This window comes from Micromesistius poutassou (assembly GCF_964030765.1).
Source record: "Micromesistius poutassou genome assembly, chromosome: 6".
Classification (NCBI taxonomy): Eukaryota; Metazoa; Chordata; class Actinopteri; order Gadiformes; family Gadidae; genus Micromesistius; species Micromesistius poutassou.
The window spans coordinates 11,341,513-11,364,397 of record NC_140276.1 but is presented as its reverse complement, the minus strand read 5'-3'; the positions used below and the strand labels follow the sequence as shown (position 1 = coordinate 11,364,397).

Genomic DNA, 22,885 nt, shown 5'->3' with positions numbered 1-22,885 from the left:
TCTTTATATGTGGCTGTTTCATTTACACTGGAATGCTTCAAGTACAGCCTGAAATATTTACGGACCACTAGATGGCGATCAAGGCACATGAAGGTAAGGTTTGTTCTTGCTTTACAGCTTTTTATCTGGTGTATCAATGATACAAATGTGCATACATAAGGTAAATAGCGTTATTTTATTTATTAAAATAATTTATCTTTTGGTGTTGTAGGCGAATACTAATTCATTCTTAATCAGGTATCATCTCACAATCGTAACGAACGTTTTGACAATTTAGATTTGTAAAATTCAATGAAGGCCTAATTAGCCTGCATTTTCGGGCCTGGCTCCAACTGTGTTTTTTTTTTTTTTGTGTTACACTAAACCTGCTGGCTGCTCTCCAGGCGGCCCGGCTCTCCGGCTGGTCTCAGAGATGCGCAATAAAAGCTGAATTGGGCCGAGAGGAGAGGGGCGGGTACTTAGGGGAGCCAGATGATGATGCTGTGCACTGAAGGAGGAGGAGGACCCTGTATTATCTCCGCCGGTGGGCAGCTGCTACATCACTAGCCCATGTGTTAAATATGTAACCACGATTTAAGCTTAACACCGAAACATGCCACTTGGATAATACTACTGTTTCTTGCGCTCAGACCTGCATCTTGGGGTGATCTTTTTTAGTAGAGTAAGCTAAAATATACCGCCGGTAGACAGATGGAGAACTGCGAGCAGAACGGAGACCCCCAGATGGAGACCGAGGTGAGCGCCGAGATACCCAGAGATAGCATTTAGCTCCCTCTGCTGTAATTGTCACAAATGTAATTTAACATGTGCCGATTGATCGTCTACATCAGTGTTAGCTAGGCTTACTGGAGGATAATTTAGGCCTAGATTCAAATTAAACCTCTTTTTGCCAGCCGGTGTGAATATGGAGAGATGGATGGACCCCTCCCAAAATGTGTTGCTACCCTCGCCGTTTCAAACGAAACTGAGATTACATCGGACATAATAATTAGGTTCCGATTTACAAGTTATTTATTTCTCATTTCCAAAATGGGGTTTGTGTTGGACAATGGATGATGGTGAAGGCAAGGGTTTACTTCAATGTTGTTTGATGCGAGATTCTCCTGTCTTCATTCAGTAAAAATAAATCAAAGGAATAATGCAGTCGAGGCAGGGGTGGAAAAAAATAGAACCTCATCCTCCCATTATTGACCCTTTTGATGGTTTTAAACGTGGTACAGAATCCCCTCTAGATTACAATAGCTAATTACATATTCAGTTATTTTGCGTAGAACCAAGCGCGCTGCACACAGTGCAGACAAGGCCCCAGCGGGATTTAAACCCATCCAGCAGGGCTCTGACCGTAGACCTCAGCTGGGGAGGTGACGAGTCAATCTGAACACACACACACACACACACACACACACACACACACACACACACACACACACACACACACACACACACACACACACACACACACACACACACACACACACACACACTCACTCACTCCTGTCAGATATTGATCGAATGTGACCGTTTTGGGGTTGGGGGTGAAGCAGGTGTGTGACTAAAGCTTTGATGAAAGACCCCTTGAAAAAAAACACTTTTAGAAAGAGAATATGTATAATTAGAATACGTTTACAATTAGTGTTGTATTAGGCAAGACTATGGGAAGATAAAGTATGAAAACAATGAATGGTGAATAAGTAATACATGTAAATTCTATGTAAATGTAAAACACCCATCGAAACAGCTACACGTGTTTAACTCAGTCATTTACAGTATGTTCACAGTATGCCCTCTATGTATGTTTTAATTTGATCAGTGATGGAACACCTTTTGGCAATGCACTTTTAGTTTTTTCATAGGACTAAAAGACTAAAAAGTTTTTATTTAATTGTAATTAAGTTCAAATTAAGATGTATTAAAAACAAAGCTCCACAGCTTTTATCTTGTAAATCAGTATACTTGTTTTAAGATCTATGCACACTGTGTGTGCCTGCAGAAATCTGTGTTGTATGACTGCTCATCAGTACATTGTCCTGTTTGTATGTTGAGCCATGTCAAAGAAGATTTTCTGTTACGACAGACCGAATCTGAATCTGAATAATTTAGCAAACTGCTAACCGCAGTTGTCTAGTCAAATGCATTCAACATGCACCTGTCTCTGAACTCTGCATGCCGCAGCGACCTGCGTGGGTAAGTGTGCTAGTGCGAGGCTAACCTGTGTGATGTTGTGTGCCAGCAGTGCAGCAGACTGGTGGAGGAGAGAGATGAGGCGGAGAGACAGCTCAAACACATAAAGAGAGGTGAGTTTCTCCTTTTCTTGGGACGCAAAGGCAACTTCCTCCATGCAAGCCATTTCATTCGACCCCCATCGCTCTGATGTAGTCACAAATAACATTCATACAATGCGACTATTGGACCAATGAAATCTGCAAAGTTCATGAAATGAACATTCAGACTTTAAGGACCACAATGATGATGCGAGTTAGTGGTGGGTCTAAGTCTAATGGTTACGGTGTTAGACTCTGAACAAAAATGTTCTGGGTTCGATCCCAATATAGGCGTCCTTGAGCAAGATACCCTTAGCACCTCCCTGCTCCTTTATGATCTGCATCTGAATACACTGTCACTCTGGATAAAAGCAGCATATAGATGCCAAAACAATTTATAATGAGAGAGACTTGTGATTGTTGGTGTTACAATGTTGGTGTACCTTCAATATTTCTTCAGAGCACCGACCACACACACACACACACACACACACACACACACACACACACACACACACACACACACACACACACACACACACACACACACACACACACACACACCTCTCTCCACCCTTGCACCTGTTCCCACACCTCTCTGTTTGTGACATCGCCAGCGAGTGGCCCTCTGAATGGTTACATTTAGAAGGAGCTTCTCAGTTTCCATGACGACCCCCCCCCCCCCCCCGCCCCCGCCCCCCCAGCCCACTCCATGGCACAGAGCCAACCATAGCCTCCCATTTGTGTTTTGGCACGTGTGAGTCTCTTTCCACCTAGCAACCAGGGGTGGGTGAGGAAGTGTTAGATGATTTGACCTGCACTATTAACTATTGATCGGGACACACGGGACAGTAGACTGAGTGCTGCGATGACTATCCTACAAGGTAAGACAACGCTGTACCTATACTGGGTGGGTCTTTCTTAGACTTGGAACTATTTGGTAATTTAGCAGACACTGTTATCAGAAGGGACTTACAGCTGAATTTTAGATATGACATTAAGGAGCCTGTAGGGTTTAACGCATGTGCGTGCATGCGTATGTGTGATCAGAGAGGATCCGTCGTAGGTGCTGTCATGATCTTAACTCTAGTGCCAGTTGTTTAAACTGGGGTAGCCAACCTGTATGCCAGATTCCAGCTTCCTGCAGTCACTCCTGACACTTAGTTGCTGTTGTGCTTCAGAGAAAACTGTTTTTAAAAAAGTTAATCGGTTTCATGATCGGCTTCCTGAAAAGGTGATCAAGGTGAAGCTGTGATATACAGGATAGTCTCATGGCTGCGGGTGTTCAACTCCCAGCCAAATGGGTTCGATCCACAGTGTTTGCAGACCGAAGTGTACCTGCTGGCCCCCTAGACCTGCTCCTTATGCATGTATCTGAGTTTACCGTAAGGTTCTATGGATGAAAGGAACTGAAGACATTTTGTAGGTTAAGCTGAAGGATGAACAGCAGTTATGATAGTGTATTGCTGACTTCATACATAATTAATCTGCCTCAGTTTATGTGATATCCTAACTGTTTTGGTTTAAATGTAACCAAAGTCATTGGACTATTAGGATGAGGGTGAATAAAACTGTGCTCTGTATCTGGTGCTTTTTAACAGTGACAGGCCCACTCGGTTCTTGCGGTGGTGGTTAGAGAAGGAATATGGCGGTTCAAGTGACACACTACAGACCAGTAGGATGAAACGCTAGTCACTCCCCTTGAGGGCTTGAGTCAGCGAGAAAAAAAACAAAAAAAAACAGCCATCCTTTGGTTCCATTCCTCCTCGGCAGCAATCATCCCTCTGTGCCGTCACACTCTTACGTCCCATTCTTCTATTCATCCTCTCTCATTCAGTCACTCCATTTCCCCCGGGGCCTTGGGGGACGTCATATTATTCTGTTGAATTATTAAAGTCTCCGCCAGCCGTCAATTATTCAGCAGCAGAGTCAGAGAGGTGGAGCCGGTACCGGGTTCATTATGCACTGGTAATAATCATGGACTTCAAGCATGCGCATTCATTTCCGGCTTGCTCCTCCATATTATTTGAGGGACTTCATTTTGTGGCAGCGAATGAGACGGGTGAAATTTGACTTAGACGCAAACCTAATTTGCATTTGAAAAGACTGAATCATCTGATATCCGTCATTGTGAAGACTAGGCGGAAGTACACATTATTGTGTTAATATTAATTTGGAAATAAGGCACTGATGCTATGACGTGACTCGCTGTGAAAACAATGTTCGTCTGGGTGACAGACGAGAACAGCGATGTTGACGCTATAGCTTCGCTTTAAATCTACCTTTGCACCATGGATGTAAGTCGATAATAATGGTTTTATACTGACGCAAAAACAACCATTTAGCCTATTATACACAAGAAAATTACTTAAATCCCTGAACTAGATCCCAAAATATTAGAATGTTTTTGGTCGACAATGGTCGACTTCTTAGTCAATGAACAAATGAGGCCATGGCGTGAAAACGCTGAGTCAGGCTGGCCTACTTATGTATCTGCTAGGATGCTGTGCTGAGACGATGATGGGTTAGCTCAGTTTAGCTCCTGCTTTGCGCTGTCATTGCATCACATCCATCTCTGTAGGCCTGTTGTGAACTACAGAGCTAACTACAGAGTCATGCTCACACACTCATCTGCATCTGACATTTCTTTTGTTATCCCTGTCAGTTATGCTTGTCAATGTAAGGCACTTTGCAAATGTATTTGAAAGGTGCTACATAAATACATTGTACTTATATCCATGTACTATATCCAATAAAAGTGCCATCATCGCACCACTGACCCACCATCCCAGTCATGGATAATATTAACAATGCTAAAAAGAAGGTAAAAACTAAGATGATTGTAAGATGATAATATTAATACAGGGTTTAGGTTCTCCACTGATGCTACATGAATCGTGACAGTTTGATAACCTACATGCTAGTTACTCTTATTCCTCCCCAAGCTCCTGTTTCGCTTCGGGATTTGCTACAGAAGAAGCCTTAGTTATATTAGCTTCAAGAATTAGGGCTATTACACACACACACACACACACACACAGAAATGTGCGCACACACTCGCTCATGTTTACCGTATTGTATAGCTGCTGTCAATATATGAAACAATCTAAACGTTCATCTGAAAGCAAAACACTTTTGGCCGACCTTCACGTATCCAGTATCACATATTTCGTCAGTCTAGTCTGCGTCCAGATATAAAACTAAACCTCAGCCTACAGCTGAGCGGATGGTTATTAGTTTGAGTGCCATGCCTTCCCCTCCTATTATATGTGCTTATACGTGCTTGAAGCTACAGTCCAGGGGTTTCTCTTAGCTAAACCCCTCATAGAAAGAGCCATGAATGAACGTCAAATCCGCCAGCAATACATGCTACAAGCCAGTGACTGCCATGCGCTTCAACCGGTTTGACTCTTGACAGTTTAATGAGAACAGAACCAGATGCCGGCGTAAGTGATTGAACACTTGATGATAGCCACAGGCTAATCCACATGCATTGTCAATGGTTATTTTTATTCATTCTCCCAAAAGATCTGGATTAATTCTGAAGAGAGAGAGTATCCGTGCATGTGTGTGCGTGCGTGTGTGTGTGTGTTGGTGCGCAAATTAAAGTCAGCCTACTGACTTTAGATATCCTTGAAAGAGTTTGATTTATGCATACTTGCAGTGCAGGGAGCAGCTCCCTGCTACCCAACTGGGCCAATAAAACAACTCCTCATCCTCTCTGTCCCTATGGAACAGCTGCCTGCACCAGTGTTTTATTAAAGTTTAGGTCTTAGAGGGGTTATTTGACAGGTGAAACTGCTGGTGTAGACAGTAATGTAAATCCAGAAAATTAAAATATAAAGACCGAAGCCAATTAGTTACCTCGTAACGTTCCCGATATAGGAAATGACATCCACAGTTGCAATCCCCATTGACACCATTGGGTATAAACACAATATAGATGCTACAAGATTACATATTGAATGAGCTTGATGAGCTTTGCATATATGTTCATATTGGTACCACACATCATCTTCACATAAGAAAGTCCACTTTGTGACTTTTGGTGATTTTTTGGACTTTGCTCCGAATCACTGACGCAGAACCATATAATGCAAGCTATAACGGCGTAGGGACCCACGTTGTACCTACAGCGGCTTTTAGTTATTTAACAAGCCTCTCTGGCCCAGAGTCCACCTGGTGCATGCAGGCTGACCCTATGACTTGTGTGCTGGCGGTAGTGTGTTTGGGCAGGCGGAAGATGTGGAGTGCAAAGGACTGTGAACAGCGGCTCAAAGAGCCGTCTAAGAGCACCGCCGGTCTACATTTTAACATTGAATCGCTCCACAAAGTCCTCCATCTAACCATTAAACATTCACTCATGGATGAAAAATGAATTATGCTTGCTGAGCACGGAGCTCTCCTTTTCTGGTCTCTCTTGCCACCCTTCATCTTACCATCATCTTAGTTTGATCTCTTTTCCTTTCTCCTCCCCACTCCTGATCCTCTCAGAACTCTCCTCTCTCTCTCCGCTCAATTCTGCTCTACTCCTTTCTCTCTTCTCCCCTCCTTATTTCCCCCTCTTCTCCGTACTCTCCTCACCCCCCCATCCTCCTCCGATGTCCTCTCAGCTTTCCTCTACACACTTCTCTTCAACCCAAATCTCCTCTTCTCTCCACCCCTCCTCTCCTCTTCCCCCCCTCATCTCCTCCTTTCATTTCCTCCCCTCTCATCCTCTCACCCATTCAGCTGTCGGTCTGTCCACTCCTAGAGTGTATGTTTCCTGTGTGAATATTTGATGGTGGAGCTGAGGATGAATGCCTTGTTAGGAAGGTCACTAGGTTAACAATTCACAACTTAAACACTCTACACTTAAAGCTTTTTCCCACATTTGGCTGCAGATTCTGGTCCTCCGCTGGTTGGCATTGTGAAATCGAGCGTGGATGTGGCCTCTCTTCAGGGAGCAGTCTTGTGTCTTATTAAGCAAGCCTTGAAAACGCTGCTTAAAGGCTCCCCACGCGCAGATCCTTAGGCCGCAGTATCAGTCTGTTAAACAGCCGCTGTGCACCCCAGGTTAAACACGACCAGGCTGTTGTTCCCACGCTCTCTGTTTTTCATTCATTATCCTTTATGGAAGCCTTGATTTAGAATGGTTATGAACAAGAACCAGTTGATTCAAGTGATTTTAATTAAACTTTGTGTATTATCTATTCATGAAAGAAAGATTATTTTTTTGTATGGATATTTTAATGTTGACAGTGGGCTGGTGGCATCGGTTGCACTAGCTTCAGATTACAAGCTACTCCACCCATGCATTATGAATGCAGCGCAGCTCAGCACTGGCATACTCTGTTTTCGTGCGTGCATGTTTGATTTTGTGTTCTAGTCTATATTACCAAAATAGAAACAATGACACTTCTGCAGTAACCAGTCCAAGTGGCAGCCAGGTGTTACTATCAGCCAGCATGGATACCTGGTCATCATGTGTCACCAGACTTCAAAACAACTTAATTTGTATGGTTCTTAATCACAGTTACAATCTGAAAGGGCTTCATAGTCCGGTCCTAACCCTAGGCCCTCTTCAGAACTTTCGCAATAGGTGTTAGCGTTGAGTTTAGCATAACACTGTTACATTGGCATACACACAATAAGGCAAGCCAATTGTATTAAGGCATTAAGGCAAGCATTAACCATGGCCCAATACTGGGGCACTGGCTACCCTGCTGTTTGTCTGGTTCACTAAGGGCAGCAAGGCGGTTACCATGGCTACATTGACCACAACAGGGCTTAACTCGATCTGTGGTCTGACGGATAGGGTGTTATTATGGGAAATTTTATATTTGGGAGGTGAAGGATGATTAGGATGTGTGGGCAGAATGACTGGTGTGTTTGCTGATGATGTCAATTGTTTTTCTATGAGAAACTCTCAATTGGAGAGTAACGCATTATGTTTCTTATTCCTAGCTCTACACACAATCAATACAGAACATTACATTTCCTCACAGACCTGCAGTATTTTCTAACCCCCTAAGTACCAGCATATAAAGTAATGAAACCATTAGATCAATTCACTGGCTTTGAGTTGTGCAGTGTGTGAAGTGCATCTTGAGTATTCCAGTGATGGCACCCTAGGTGGTTCTGTGTCCCTCTACAAAGTAGGGATGTGAATAACTCAAATTTTTCATGGTTGAATAATCAGTGGGTGGTATGAACGAATAATCGATTATTCGATGTGTGCCGACATTCACAAAGGCAGCCATGGATCATCGGCAAGAAATCACTTAATATCTTGAACACAAAAAAACAAACTTTAACAGTGATCAGTGTTTGTGTTGTATGCATATATATTAATATTTATGCTTGTGTATTGTGTATATTGTTTTTCTGTACATGATTAATAATAATAATAATAAAAAAAACTAATAGTGCTACAGAGCCAACATTAGTTCCGTCCGTTAATTCTTGTTTATTTGAATGGGAAAAAATGTTAACGGTCCAAATGTTGAAAATCAACTTTGACCCTCAGGAACGAATAATCGAATAATCAAATATTCTGACCCATCCCTACTACAGAGCAGTAGAGTAACTCTGAAATGTATGTGTGTGTGTATGTGTGTGTGTGTGTGTGTGTGTGTGTGTGTGTGTGTGTGTGTGTGTGTGTGTGTGTGTGTGTGTGTGTGTGTGTGTGTGTGTGTGTGTGTGTGTGTGTGTGTGTGTGCAGTGTCTCAGATGGTGATCGAGGAGGTGAACGTCCTGCAGACTCAGCTGGAGATCGAGAAGTCATGTCGGGAGAACGCAGAGGCCCTTGCCACAAAGGTGACTCTCACACACACACACACACACACACACACACACACACACACACACACACACACACACACACACACTACAGTTCACATAATATACTCTAATCTAAAAATGATTGGAGCATGTATTGTTTTTATATTCATAGCCTAATTGTTTGCATCCCAATGATGTTAACCTCTTGACATTATGTCCTCTGTGACCTCCAGCTGAACTGTGAGAACAGGAAGTTGAAGTACCTGAGCCTATCATCTCGGACCAGTCTGGACGAGATGCTGCCCTGCATCTCCCTGGAGGAGGTCTCAGACACCTCTGACACCAGCCCAGACTCATTTACCCACTACCAGCAGCAGGTCAAAGGTAGGGACTCAAACACATGACCAACAGTCGGTCAAAGGCATGGACTTGAACACTCAATGAGCAGCAGATAAAAGTTAGAGGTTTGAACATAACCTGACGCAGGTCAAGTGTTGGGATTTTTTCATAGGGGCTCAAACATATGACCATCAAAACTTCAAAGGTAGAGGTCAATTCATGATAATCCCTACCAACAGCAGGTCAGAAATGTGGTTCAAACTCACTAACAGGTCAAAGTTAGGAGTTCAAACATAAGACCAACATTACCAAGAGTAAGTCAAATATCTTAGCAAAGGTAAGGTACCAAAGTCAAAGGTAGAGGTTTAAACACATAACCAATAGTAAGTCAAATATGGGGATTCAAAAGAAATACCAACAGCAAGTCACACACAGGGATTTAAACCCCAAGTCAAAGAAGGATTCAAAGTGAAATATGAATGCTTCGAGGTAAGAGTTGAATATTTAAACAGGATCATCCTCAAATAAGAGCATTTAGGTTCCTGAGAAAATATGAATTCACCACTTTCTATACGTTGTAGAGCTTCGGGAGACGGTGAACACACTTCTGGAGGACAAGAAGGAGTCTGTGTGTCAGATCCACAACCAGCAGAGACAGATAGAGGAGCTCACTGCACAGGTAAGCACTAAGAGCAGTCCTAACCAAGTAGAAAAAGGTTCAACATCAGCAGAACCTTAAAGTCATAATTACCACAAAAAGAAGTCTTGGCATTTTCTTACGTAATACAAATATTAATTAATTAATATTAATATTAACTACTGACACCACAATTCAAATGGTTCATGATCTGAATCAATGCTTGATGTTTTGGAAGATTATGATTTTGTAAATGTGCAATATGATTGTGTGTCCAGTCGGAGAGAGAGCAGGCGGAGATGAAAGAGCTTCGGGAAACTATCGAACAGCAGAATAAAACCATCAAGAGGTTCAATAGAGGTGAGTCCCTCACACCAAATCACCTCAGACTACTGGAACTGGATCAACACAGCTTCATAACACTCATTAGATTAGATTAGATCCATACAGAGTCCTCCATAGCTATGTGTTTTACGTCCTCTTCATTATCTGTAATGAAACGTGAGATTCCTGTTTAATATCTATGGGGAAAGGATTTAAATAAACTTTTAATAACCCTATCAGGAGGTTAGGAAGTACCCAGTTTCACCAATGACCCAAGTTTACCCAATGCCCAGTCTGCCTGAAGGCACCCTATAGAGCTAGCTAGATCATGCTATCTTACCCTTACCTGCTCCTTCATGTCCAGTCTACATGTCATCCTAGAGCAAGATATCTAGATACAGTATATATACTTAATATCCAATCTGCCTGTAGCCATCAAGATGTCTAACCCCTACCTGCTCCTTAATGACTGAATGTATGTATTCAAATTCACTGAAGTTGCTGTGTATAAAAGCTGCTGCTGAATGACTAAATAGTAAATAGTGGGAAACATTTGAACCAAATGCTTCCTGTGTGTAGTGTCCATGATGGCAACCCAGGAGTTTGGGGGCCTCAGAGACCAGCTGGACCTGGAGCAGAGCCTCAGGGTGGAGGCAGAGACCTATGCCCACGAGGTGAGACCACTTCCCTGCATGATGATAGCGTGAAGTGTGACTCCTTGGCTCCACATAAACATATAATGACCCTAATAATCAATGGAAGATGCTCCACTGACCAATTTGGCAAAAACCTCAGGTGTGATATTGCGTTTATAGAGTAGTTCTACAAGCGCCATTTATCAGTTAACAGTAATAAGTGACAACAGATTATGATTTGTTTGTTTATTGAATCATTTATTTGGCTCACAACACAAATAGTTTGGCAACTGGACTGGGACTGGACTGTTGCCAAGCAATGCAAGCATTTTCCTGCACATTAGCTTGCTACGTTGTTAATGTAGGCTATTGAACGGTTATTAGAAACACCTGTAAAGCTGAATTATACATGTAGAGTTAAAGTCCCATTGCTGTTATACTCAGTAAGCATTGATGCACTACAGTAGATATAGCAAAACTTTCCATAAAAGTCTACAATATGTGCCCAATAACCTGTCTTACCCACTTCCCTCTTACCACCTCATTTGTATACTTTTTAACCTTGTTTCATGACATGCACAACATGCACGTATATAGCCGTCGAAGTTTAGCAGTAAAAATTGCAATGTCACTTGCACTGGTTGTAGATATTTGGGGACGGTATATAACAAATTCCCTCCATTCTTACCCCTTTACCCACTTCAACAACATGAACGCATATGCACACACACACACACACACACACACACACACACACACACACACACACACACACACACACACACACACACACACACACAATCCAGATGCTGGTGAAGCAGAAGGAGGCCAACAGGCAGAGTGTGATCCTGATGCAGAACGCAGAGCCCAGCATGCAGCTGCTCAAGGCCCTAGAGGACATTGCCACGGTTACTAAGACGCTGGAGGACGAGAGGCTGCAGCATCAGCAGAAGGTACCGTCATCATCTCTATCATCCTCATAATTACACTATCACTTTCAGAACTATCATAATCACCATGGTCATCTCCAATATAAATGCAGGTTGTGTTTGAGATGTGTTAAAGACCGGGCATTCAGAGTGCATCATACTTATGGAACTGAAACAACCGAAACCCATATTTAAATAGATTTCTATATGTGTGTGTACGTGTGTGTGTTTGTGGGGGGTTGGGTGCGTGCCTGGGTGTGTGTGTGTGTGTTTGGTGTGTGTGTGTGTGTGTGTGTGGGGGTCTGTGTATGGGTCTCTTTGTATGTGCTGCAGGTGCATGCACTAGAGGCTGAGCTTCAGCAGAGTGCCCTGCAGGGGGAACTAGAGGCCCTGAGGAGACAGGTGGACCTCCTGGACGAGGAGAGGAAGGAAGTGGAGGTTCGGCTGGAGCAGGAGAAGAAGGAGGTGCAGGGACGCCTCGAGCATGCAGAGAAGAGAAGCCAGGAGTTGGAGGAGAGAGGTGAGAGGGGAGGAGAAGCACAGATCAACACACGTATAAATACGGAAGTACTAGTACGATAAATACATGGAACACTGATATAAAAGGAAGACACACAGACACACACTTGGACATACACACACAAACACACACACACAGTCAGACATACACACTCTGAAATACATACTCAAGTTCCCTCAGGCGGCTCCCGGTGATCATCCAGGGAAATCTTCCTTCCTCGTGTCCCGTTCCCTTTGGATGGAAACTCATTTAGTGTGGGACAGGGCGTCGGCATTGGCATGTTCCCGCCCTGGCCGGTGGTCCACCTGAAACCTGTAGTACTGCAAGGAAAGGAACCGACTCATCACCCTGGCTTTTGTATCCTTGGCAGTCGCCATCCCCTTGAGTGGCGCATGGTCCGAGTAAACTCCCACCCCACTAGGTAATAGCGGAGCTTGTCCAGTGCCCACTTTATGGCCAGGGACTCCTTCTCAACGGTGGAGTAGTTCCGTTAATTGGGGAGGAGTTTCCTGCTAATGTAGGTCACCGGATGTTCCTCACCAGCCCGGATCTGTGACAGTACCGCTCCACGCCAGACCCACCTTTGACGCATCTGTGTGGACTAAAAGGTGGAGAGTGGAAAGTCTGGGGTTATTAGGAGGAGCTCTGAGCAGAGGGCTTGCTGAAGGAGACTGAATGCCCCCTCGGCTGCCTCCGACCAGGTTACGGGGTCTGGCAGAGCCTTCCGCGTCAGATCGTGGAGGGGGCTTGTCAGGGTGTCGCAACCGGGAATAAATCTCTGGTAGTAGCCTACCAGACCCAGAAAGGACTTCACCGGCTTCTTGGAGGTGAGGCGGGGCCAGTTGAGGATGGCCTTGACCTTGGGGTCGGACGTTGCGAGGGGACGCCGAAGGGGGTAGGGTGGGATGCGCACCGTGACTCCTGCTGTCCTTTGGATGACGTGTTGCCGACCGTTGTTCTCCCGGATACCTCCGAAAAGATGTCCTGGTGCTGCAACACAACCTCGCTGAGGTCCTGCTTCTGGGCCTGGCCTGAGGTCGTCAGGTATGCCACGCCAGTTGACCGGGACCAAGGGGATGGGGACTGGTGGGGTTGCCTCGGCCCTGCACTGTTGCAGGAGTTTGACGTGGTATTCCTGGGTGGGTTTGTGCCTCCCCGGCTGCCGCACCTGGTAGTTTACCTCTCTGGCGCGGTCGACCACCATATACGGCCCCTGCCACCAGGACCACCGGGACGGGAGAGGGGCAGTTAGCACCGCGGTAGCATACCCGAGCCTGGGCCTGCTCGGCCTGTTGGAGGTGATCTCGGACCATGGGCCAGACCTGTGCCATGCGTTTCCCATACCTGCTCCATGTGGTCCATGGTACGATGACGGGAGGGTCGGCAGGCGTCCTATGCGAGGTCGAGGAGTCCCCTTGGTCTCCGACCATAAAGCAACTCAAAGGGGGAGATCCCTGTGGAGGCTTTGGGTACCTTGCAGACTGCGAAGAGGACGTGGGGAAGTTAGCTGGTCCCAGTTCTTCCCATCGGTCTCCATGGCCTTCTTAAGCATCTGTTTAGGCATTTTGTTAAACCTTTCGACGAGCCTGCTTCAGGGTAGCAGGTGGCATAGTCCACCATGACCAAGATGTACCGATGGCCCCGGCTGGCCTTGGGAGAGGTCCCACAATGTCTAAGGCCAGCGGGTCGAAGGGTACCTCAATAATGGGCATCGGGATCAAAGGATCTCAGGGCAGTGCGCTGGCACTGCGGACACGCCTGACAGTACTGGGTGACTTCTCTCTTAACTCCGGGCCAGTAAAAGAGGTCAGGTATTCTGCCCCTAGTCTTTCCATACCCAGGTGAACCCCTAATACATAGGAGTGGGCCATGAAGAGGACTTTGCACCACTAACTGCGACTCACGACTACCCCCCCCCCCCCCTACTGCAGACCCACCCTGGTGCTGAAGTGAGGGTGAGGTAGGCTGCTCATGTTGTGGATAAAACCAACATAATAATACTCAACAACTTGATGAGTATGATCAAGGCTTTATTGTCACTATGCAGAGTAACGGCAAAACCTGAGTCGTCAAAGAACTCCCGAACAGTCGTCAAGACCCGAATTATATTCCCATTGTGTTGTTCTCCCAGCATGCCCTTGGCCAATCACAACGCTCTAAACCACGGGCCTTCCCGTTCCCCGTTGTCCATAATACATTCAGTAATATAGTAATTTAGCAAGAATTACATAAAAATAGGGTTACATATTAAACATTGTAGTTACATGAAGTTATAGATTACACATGAATTATATGAAGTGAGGTCTTTGATTAAAGTCCATTCATCGCCTTGTTTATAATCTGATCTTAAATCACCATGACTCATCACATGTGTTTAAGAGATGAGCCCTGTAAAACCAATATTAATTTAAACAGTAAAACATGCATTGTAATAGTTAATAATGCCACTTTATTTGTCTGTGGCATTTACAGTCATAATCATAAAGGTGGTACTGTCTGACTTTTAGTAAAAGTATGGATTGAGTGAAGTCAGTCAGTTCACTCTGCCAGAATACACATCACAAGAACATATGGAGGAGGAACCGCAGGAGGACGTCTCTTCTCACTCGGACGTGAGCCAGTCTCTTTCAGGGACCACTAAAACGTAAATGAGGTGGGGCTTTCTTCTTTTGTTAGCACGTGAATGAGCGACATTTTGATTGATCAAGTTGATCAAGGAGAGCCAGGTAATATCAAGTGTTTAACATTTGGCTTCACTGTAACAATACTTATCTTATATGATTGTATGTTTTATACTTAAAGTTAATCTTACTCATACTTATATTCTAGTGAACTGAGAAATAGGCTGATATCATTTACTAGAGGAATGCCTGTCTGGTGGTCTCCGGTCAGCCCAGGACCCTCTGAGGTGTTATGAATGACAAAGGGCCAGGACCCTCCCCAATCTGTTGACCCGGTTATTTTCTACTATTATTCCAAAAATATGGAGATATCCTTTTAAACCTTCATTATTTTCTACCATACTCACCGACTCCCTGGCCTCCCATATCATCATACAACACATTACAGCCCAACATTAGCTGTTACCATCTCAAGTTAGCACACTCTCTCTCTCCAGGCATGTGAACAGTTGACCTACATATATGGCCTATATCTAATGTACACATGCTTACACATACTCCTGAGAGCATAGATATAGGTATAGATGTACAGATATAGAGCATCATATATAGATAATGGAGAGAGAGAGAGATTATATTTTTAAGTTTGTATATATTGGATTTGTATTTTATTAAGTAAATTTACGTTCCCCTCGCCGATAAAGCATTTGGTATTGGATTTTATTATGATATGAATAGAGAAATATAAGTAAGGAGTGTATTTTTCACAGATTGGATTAGCCAGAGTTATAAAGTGTTTAAATTACATGAAATTAGATGAAATTACACATCAGTAATCATGAAACAACTTGATGTTAACGAACATTGTAGTACCTTCCATTCCATCCCATTTATTTAGACACTTTTGTCCAAAGTGAATGACAATATGTGCATTTAAAAGTTAAGATACAATCCACAAAATGCAATACAAGTTATCAAACAAGCCAACTGCTTCAAGTGAACAATATAGCAACAAGGGATAGAGATTTTTTTCTTGTCTTATCTTTATATTTGACCATAAGCTAATTTTAGAATGTGGCATATGCTATTATTAATTTCTTTGAAAATTGCAGCCCAGAAATGAAAGAAAGCCCGTCTCTGTTTTATCTGCTGTACTAAATTCCATTACCTCCGCTTCCATTGGTGCACTGGTGAGCACTGTGATCCTATTGGTCGATATCAAGGAATATGTAATACAGCAGTTACGATTGGGCCAAGAGGGGTAGCTGGCCTATTTTTATTACTAAGCTAACAGTGTTTCAGCTGGGACTCCTCAATGGTAATTAAACCGCCAATAACATGATTGTTGGTGCCTTGCTTGGCCCCTTGGGGAAACCCCCATCTTATTGGATGAAGGATCGGTGGCAGTAAAACCCACCCCCTCATTTGCCTCTCCAGTACGGGAGCTGCAGGAGGCCCAGAAGACAGACGGCTCCTCCTCTGCTACCGTGGCAACCAGCGACGGAGCCCCGCCCCCGCCACCTGGGGTCGCCCCTCCCCCCGCTCCTCCACCCCCGCCCCCTCCTCCCCCTCCGCCGCCCCCGCCCCCTCCGCCACCCCCTCCCCCCTCCCGCTGCAACCCCCTCAGGTGAGGAGATGGCTCATTCATCTAACTCATGAATCAATCGCTATAGGGTTGAATTCATGTATTGAATTAATGTACTAAACGTGGACACACGCAAGAAGGACTACATTTAATCTACAACTATTTAACGAGTGGCCATATATACATCTTTCTGATCTTTTCATCTTTTTTTATACATCAAATGTGGTGCCAGAATTAACTCTGTTTCTGTCTGTATCTCTCTCTCCCTCTCTCTGTCACTCTCTATTTATGTCCCTATTTCTATGGCTGTCTATCTGTATGTCTGTCGGTCTGTCTTTCTCTCTCTCTCTCCATCTCCATCTCCATCTCCATCTCTATCTGTATCTCACTCACACGCTCTCTCTCTTGCTCTATCTGTATGGGTTTCTCTCTCTGTGTCTATATGTCTCTCTCACAGCTCTCTGATAGCCATCATGAGGAAAGGTTCAAAAAATACCAAGGGATCTCAGAAGGCTGAAGAGACCACAGGTAGGTTAAGATCATCAGAACTCATGGTGGATAACATGTTCTTGGCCGTCTCGACATGTACGGAAATGTCTCTTGTAGTGAGTAATTCAAACTGGCCTTTTGTTGCCTCGTACTGTCAAGGGTTTGTCATTTTTTATGTTTTTAAGGTCCTTTGCTTATGTTTTATTCTTTGTTTTATTCATGGTATTTGTTACAGTAGTTTGTTTTATAATTAGGTGAGTGCTGCATGCAGCTCTCAACTATTGTTCTTCTTAGGCTTTATTCTTTCTTTTGTTATTATTCTCTAACATTTTTGGGACCCTTTTCCTTCCACAATTATTCACCTAGAGTCTCCATTCAACTATTTAAATGTTCATATTAGCTTGGAATTGCGCGCTACCATTCAAAAATTTTAAATATTTTAAACTTTTTGAGGATAAAAAAAAACAAAAACAGTTTAACTTCATAGCCGCTTCGTATATTTTCAGTTGGTATTCCGTTTAGGCTAAAGCGTGATAAGGTCACGCACTCTAGATTGGGCTAGAGCGGATCATAGCTTTTTTGATAGCCACACTTGTGGCTATTACCTTCATTACATTTATCACATATTTAACCTAGAATCACAATGCTAAGCTTAAACGGTTACAGTTTAAGTTTATTTATTTTATTTCTTGTTTCACTGGCGCTAAAATGATTCATCGATTGAAAATATGATAAAAAAAATAGAAAAAATATATATTAAAAATTATTATTATATATCAGGCGTTTGTGTGTGGGGACTGCCATTTATATGGCTAGAGGCTAGCAGTTTCTTACATATCTGATGTACTTCCAGTAGAAGCTAAATACTAATGTAAACAATCTTTTTCACGTCATGCTGTCTAAACAAACAAGGTCATATGAAAGAGACTCCAATGAGTCCAACGATGCAAGCCTCATCATTTTGTGAGCTTATCTCTTAACTAGATGTGAAAGAATAACGTCAATAACCCTTTTTCTGGTTCTCTAAGTGATGACACACATCAAACACACACACACACACACACACACCATACACAACTGTAACACTGACTTCATTCAACCATTTCAAACTTTATCAGCTTTAACAGCTAAGCTATTCTATATTTGATCTCAAATGTATTCAAAATTTATCACTTTAGCCATTTGTTTAACTCTTCAATTTATTTGTTTCCAACCATTCTAAAAAAAAAAAGTAATGGTGTGCATGTTTACATTGTTTACTCCATTTAGACTTTTTTTTTTTGGTTCAAATCTTCACTTGCTTTAAGTCATTCAGCCATTCAATCTTTATTCAAACTATGTGGCTTTATTAAAACATACTTTCAACCTCACTTTGCACTACAGCACTCACCACATTTTCTGCAGATAAAACATTTTCTAGTTTATTCTTGTGAAGCACTTTTTGGCATTGATCTGTGACAGGTGCTATACTGAATAAAAAAAATAAAGTTTATAATTATCCATCGAAAATACAAATAATATATGATAAAATAAAAAAGTAGAATAAAGACAAAGCAAAGATGCAGTGTGATGTAATGAATGGCTAATGTAATTTGTAATGTTATGTCCCAGTCGTATGTAGTTGTGGAGGGTGTGGAACATGATTCCGATGTAATGTCATTTGTAATGTAACGAGTTATGTGATGTTATGTGCCGCTGTATATAGCTGCGGCGGGCGGTGACGACGTAAAGTCGAAGGCCGTGAACGAGATGATGGAGAGGATCAAACATGGAGTGGTGCTGCGGCCCGTCAAATCCAAGGACAGCAAGGTGAGGTTTCGTTTCCATTCCGTCTTCATTCACCGGTTAGAGCAGGCCTCTCTTCCTGTTGATTACTTTAGCATTTTTATTATCTTTGTAGCTATATCCCTTAGAGAGTAAGTGAGGGATCACTTTTTTAAGTTGAAAACCGTCCCCTCTGGGGCTCAGAAAGTGTTTTGTGTGATCATTTCCAAACAAGTTTGCTACTTCCGTCTGCAAATCGCTTTTCCTGAGTGGTAGTAAGAAAGTGAGACGTGTTGTTTGACAACGTTGGACAATGGCCATCACACTTGCTCACATGGAACCCGATATGTGTGTCTTTTCTAAAACTTTAGCGTTTGTCACAACTACTCAGATGGCATTATTTGAAACATTTAGACTGAAGTTAGCTGTTCTAGAACTAGCTGTTCTTTTTCCAAAATCACAACATTCTGTGTAAATAATTATATTCGATAATAGATTATATTATTATATTAGAGGTTTGTGTGTTGGGCAGAAGGCCTTATTTTTCTACTCTATTCTTCTCTTCATCAGAGGGCGGCAGTAAACGTGAGTAAATAAACGTCTACATCAACCACCACTGCCATCGTGATTGCATGAGTGACCTCATTGGGTATCGCGTGTCACTTCCTGTGACTCTAGGAAACCCAACTCACGCACACACATGCACACTTGCACCGCACTCTCATTCTATCTCTCACACACACACACACACACACACACACACACACACACACACTAGTGACAAAGACCAATATTACTGATGTGGTCAAGGTTATGAGGCTGAGGGGAGATGAAAGCTTTTGACTGACTCACTTCATCGTTTGTGTTTTCCCAGCAGCCTCCAGTGGCTGAGGAGAGTCCCCTAGGAGCCAAACCCCAGGAGAGTGCCATGGAAGAACTGATGGGCATTCTAGTAACTCATTCAGTACTATCTGACTGGCTGGCTGGCTCCCTTTTTATCTGTTTTTATCTGCCTGGCTGTCTGTGTATATCTGTATGTCTGTTGGTCTGTGTATGTCAAGTCAAATTACTTTTTAATGATTCAAGTTCTATGTGTATGTCTGGGAATTGCCCTACGAACAGACATGAAACATTAGCCGTCACTAAATATGGGAATATTTTCCGCAGTATAAGAACAGTGTAAAATCGGTGCCTGAAGAGCTAAAGTCCTGCTCCTGGTGGTTGATTCTCCTCCAGGAGACGGTGAAGAGGAGTCCTAGCCGTGGGTCCCAGGAGCAGACGGCGGCTGCTGCTCCTCCTGCCCCGGCTCCTCCTCCTCTGGGGAAGAAGGACAGCGAGCTTGAGGTCATCCTGAGACGCAGACGCAACCGAGCAGGAGAACCAGGAGGTACAGCTCCTCTTCCTCCTCCTCCACCTCCCCCCTCTCTCTCTCTCTCTCACCTGAATGTCTCGCTCTGGAGGTACAGCACCACCTCCTTTCTTTCTTCTTCTTCTTCTTCTCCTTCTTCTTCTTCTTCTCCTCCTCCTCCTCTCCCTCCTATCTTTTGCTAGACTAAACAATATGCACACTAACATGTGCATATTATTACCACATGTCTCCAGAAGGGGGCACTGTATGCCATGTAAAGGGTTCCTGTGAATCAGTTCCAGGTCTGTGTAATCAGACAGATCTATTATTCCAACCATCGATTGACCTCACTGAGCGCAATAAAAACTGCTTACATAAGCAAACCTCTACGACAGACTCATGAAAGAGGGTTATATTATGGCCTATTAAAAGAGCTATAGTACGTTATCGATATGCTAATGAAACAAACTTGCTGTCGTCGCAGAAAGGCAAAGTTTCAGAAACAAAATGCTCAACGGCCGCCCTTTTAAGGACGCCACGTCATAGAACGCCGACAAGCACTGTTCCAATGGCTACACAACATTACATTTCCCCTAATTTATCCATATTTTGGGACATAAATGTTGACAAAACTCCTTCTAAGAGTTTAATAACATCAGAAATAGAATATGGCTCAAGGTGCTAATGGTATTGATTACTGGTTGGTGTTTGTTGCAGAACCAGAGAACCGTGTTCCTAACAGCTTCCTCCTCCTCCTCCTCTCTCAGGTGAGAAGGAGGGTCAGATGGTGCACGTCTCCTCCTCTGACAGCCTGAACGGGAGGAGGACCAGCTCAGATTCCTCTGGGAAGGAGCCAGACAGCGCCGGGGGTCTTGGGGCCCCCGCGGACCCCGCCGGCTCACGGGTCAGCCCTGAGGGACGCGGGCCTGGGCCAGGCCCCGTGGTGCCCAGAAGAAAGAGCTCTGACACTGGGAAGGAGCCCAGAGGAGCCTCCTGGCAGGAGAGAAGATCATGCACCTCCTTACCAGAGAATGAGGCCCCGGAGTCGCCCGTCAGCAACGGCTGCACTGTCAGGTGTGTGTCAGGCATGTGTGTGTGCGTGTGTGTGTGTGATTTTGAGCGTGTGTATTTAAAGGTCCCATGACATCACCAGGCGTGGTATGTCATGGGACCTTTAAAACGTATCTGCTGTTGTCTATCCATAAACAATGACCTTTCTCTCCTCTGTGCCACAGCGGAGGTGAAGATGATGAGAAGAGCAATGGAGTCGATTCTAGCAGCAGTACACACCTTGCCCCGCCTCCTTGTGCTCCAGCCAATGGTAGCCCAGAAGCAGAGTGCTGAGAGGTTCACTAATCTGACCACTTCCCCCTATTGGAGACCGTTGTCACCTGAAGCTTCACCATACCTACCCTTAAAGTAAACCGTTTGACATGGCACAAGGCCTCCGTTTTCCTTAGTGACAGACACGTGATCTTGTACAACATACGCAGACACTAGAGTTGTTTTTTTCTGGTTTACGCACACTGTGCTCTGTGTCACTTTTTAACTTCAGAAATAATCTACTGTACTGCTTTGAGTTCCAGCCTCCTTACTTCTTCCTCCTCTTGCTCTTCTTCCTCTTCATTACAGTTAGGGCTGCACAATTAATCATGTATATACACAATATTGTTTGTTTGCAATCATGTAATTTCGCAATACTGAAATCTTGACTAGACTCAACCAAGAACACTTTTGTAGCTGAACATAATTGCATATTAAGACGCTACAATCCTAACAATACGCCGGGAGTTCTGAGTTAAATTTCCATAATTTGTTATCAAGCAAAGAGGCGCAGCCCTATTTGTAGTAGACATGCTTTTATAGTTAACTTGCTATTGCTCTAATTCCTGCACTCTTACTGATTCTAATGTGGGACGGGTATGTGCACTCACATTTCTACTGAGGTATGCAAATTATAGATAGAACAACAGCAGGGATCATTTTTTTCCTCAATGCGCAAACACAAGAACAGTCAGTTCCTAATGCGTTTAGTTAGAGACTCTTTAATGGTGCAAAGTTGTGAACATCAACAAATGACTTGTGAACTCGGTGATGACGTGACCGCAGTGGAGAGCGTGATCCAGGGAACTCCAGGGAGCTAGGTTTCCATAGTAGCCTGAGTTATTTATGCAATACAAAACATCAACAACATGCCACTCCTTCATATAAGTCTACGCCAGAACATCCTCTCAGTCTATTGAAGGAACATTTGGGGAAATTCAAGTTTTGAAAGACCTCATGGAATCTCAACAAATTGCAAAAACACGCATGTAGGGTTCCAGGGATCAAATGTCCGGACACGCTGTGGCACCACTGAGATCCCATGACGTGGAAGGACCAATGAGAAGCTGTGTGCGGTGACACAGGTCGGGCTCACGTGACATAGGAACCTTCTCAATGGACTTCTGCGCTAAAAAAAACACTTGTGTGTGTCGTGCCACCTCGAAACATCTCCACCTGCAGGATCCTTCTCCAATATCGAGCCACGCTCCTTTGCACGTCTCTGACACTCTTGTGGTCCCCCCTGTGCTCTGTCGGTGTGCGTTCCACCACTCTTTTTTTTTTTTCCTTCACACTTTTTTTGTTGTTGGGGGGAATGCAACTTTTTAACAAACCGTCTTAACTAGTA

The 22,885-nt window shown here is 43.8% G+C and overlaps 1 protein-coding gene across 1 annotated transcript; it reads left to right on the top strand.

The window, feature by feature from the left end:
* Positions 1-690: 690 nt before the first annotated feature.
* Positions 691-21,558, top strand: shtn3 (shootin 3; the record flags this gene model as incomplete). The annotated part of the gene is made up of 22 exons (XM_084469174.1): positions 691-735; positions 2,234-2,294; positions 8,965-9,059; positions 9,257-9,407; positions 9,944-10,041; positions 10,278-10,359; positions 10,903-10,997; positions 11,765-11,911; positions 12,221-12,325; positions 12,829-12,924; positions 13,387-13,536; positions 13,583-13,770; positions 14,003-14,213; positions 14,539-14,608; positions 16,466-16,655; positions 17,071-17,141; positions 18,808-18,911; positions 19,437-19,451; positions 19,741-19,818; positions 20,103-20,253; positions 20,982-21,288; positions 21,450-21,558. The coding sequence occupies 22 exons, from the start codon at positions 691-693 to the stop codon at positions 21,556-21,558; spliced, it is 2,619 nt and encodes an 872-aa protein (XP_084325300.1).
* Between the last annotated feature and the right edge of the window lie 1,327 nt (positions 21,559-22,885).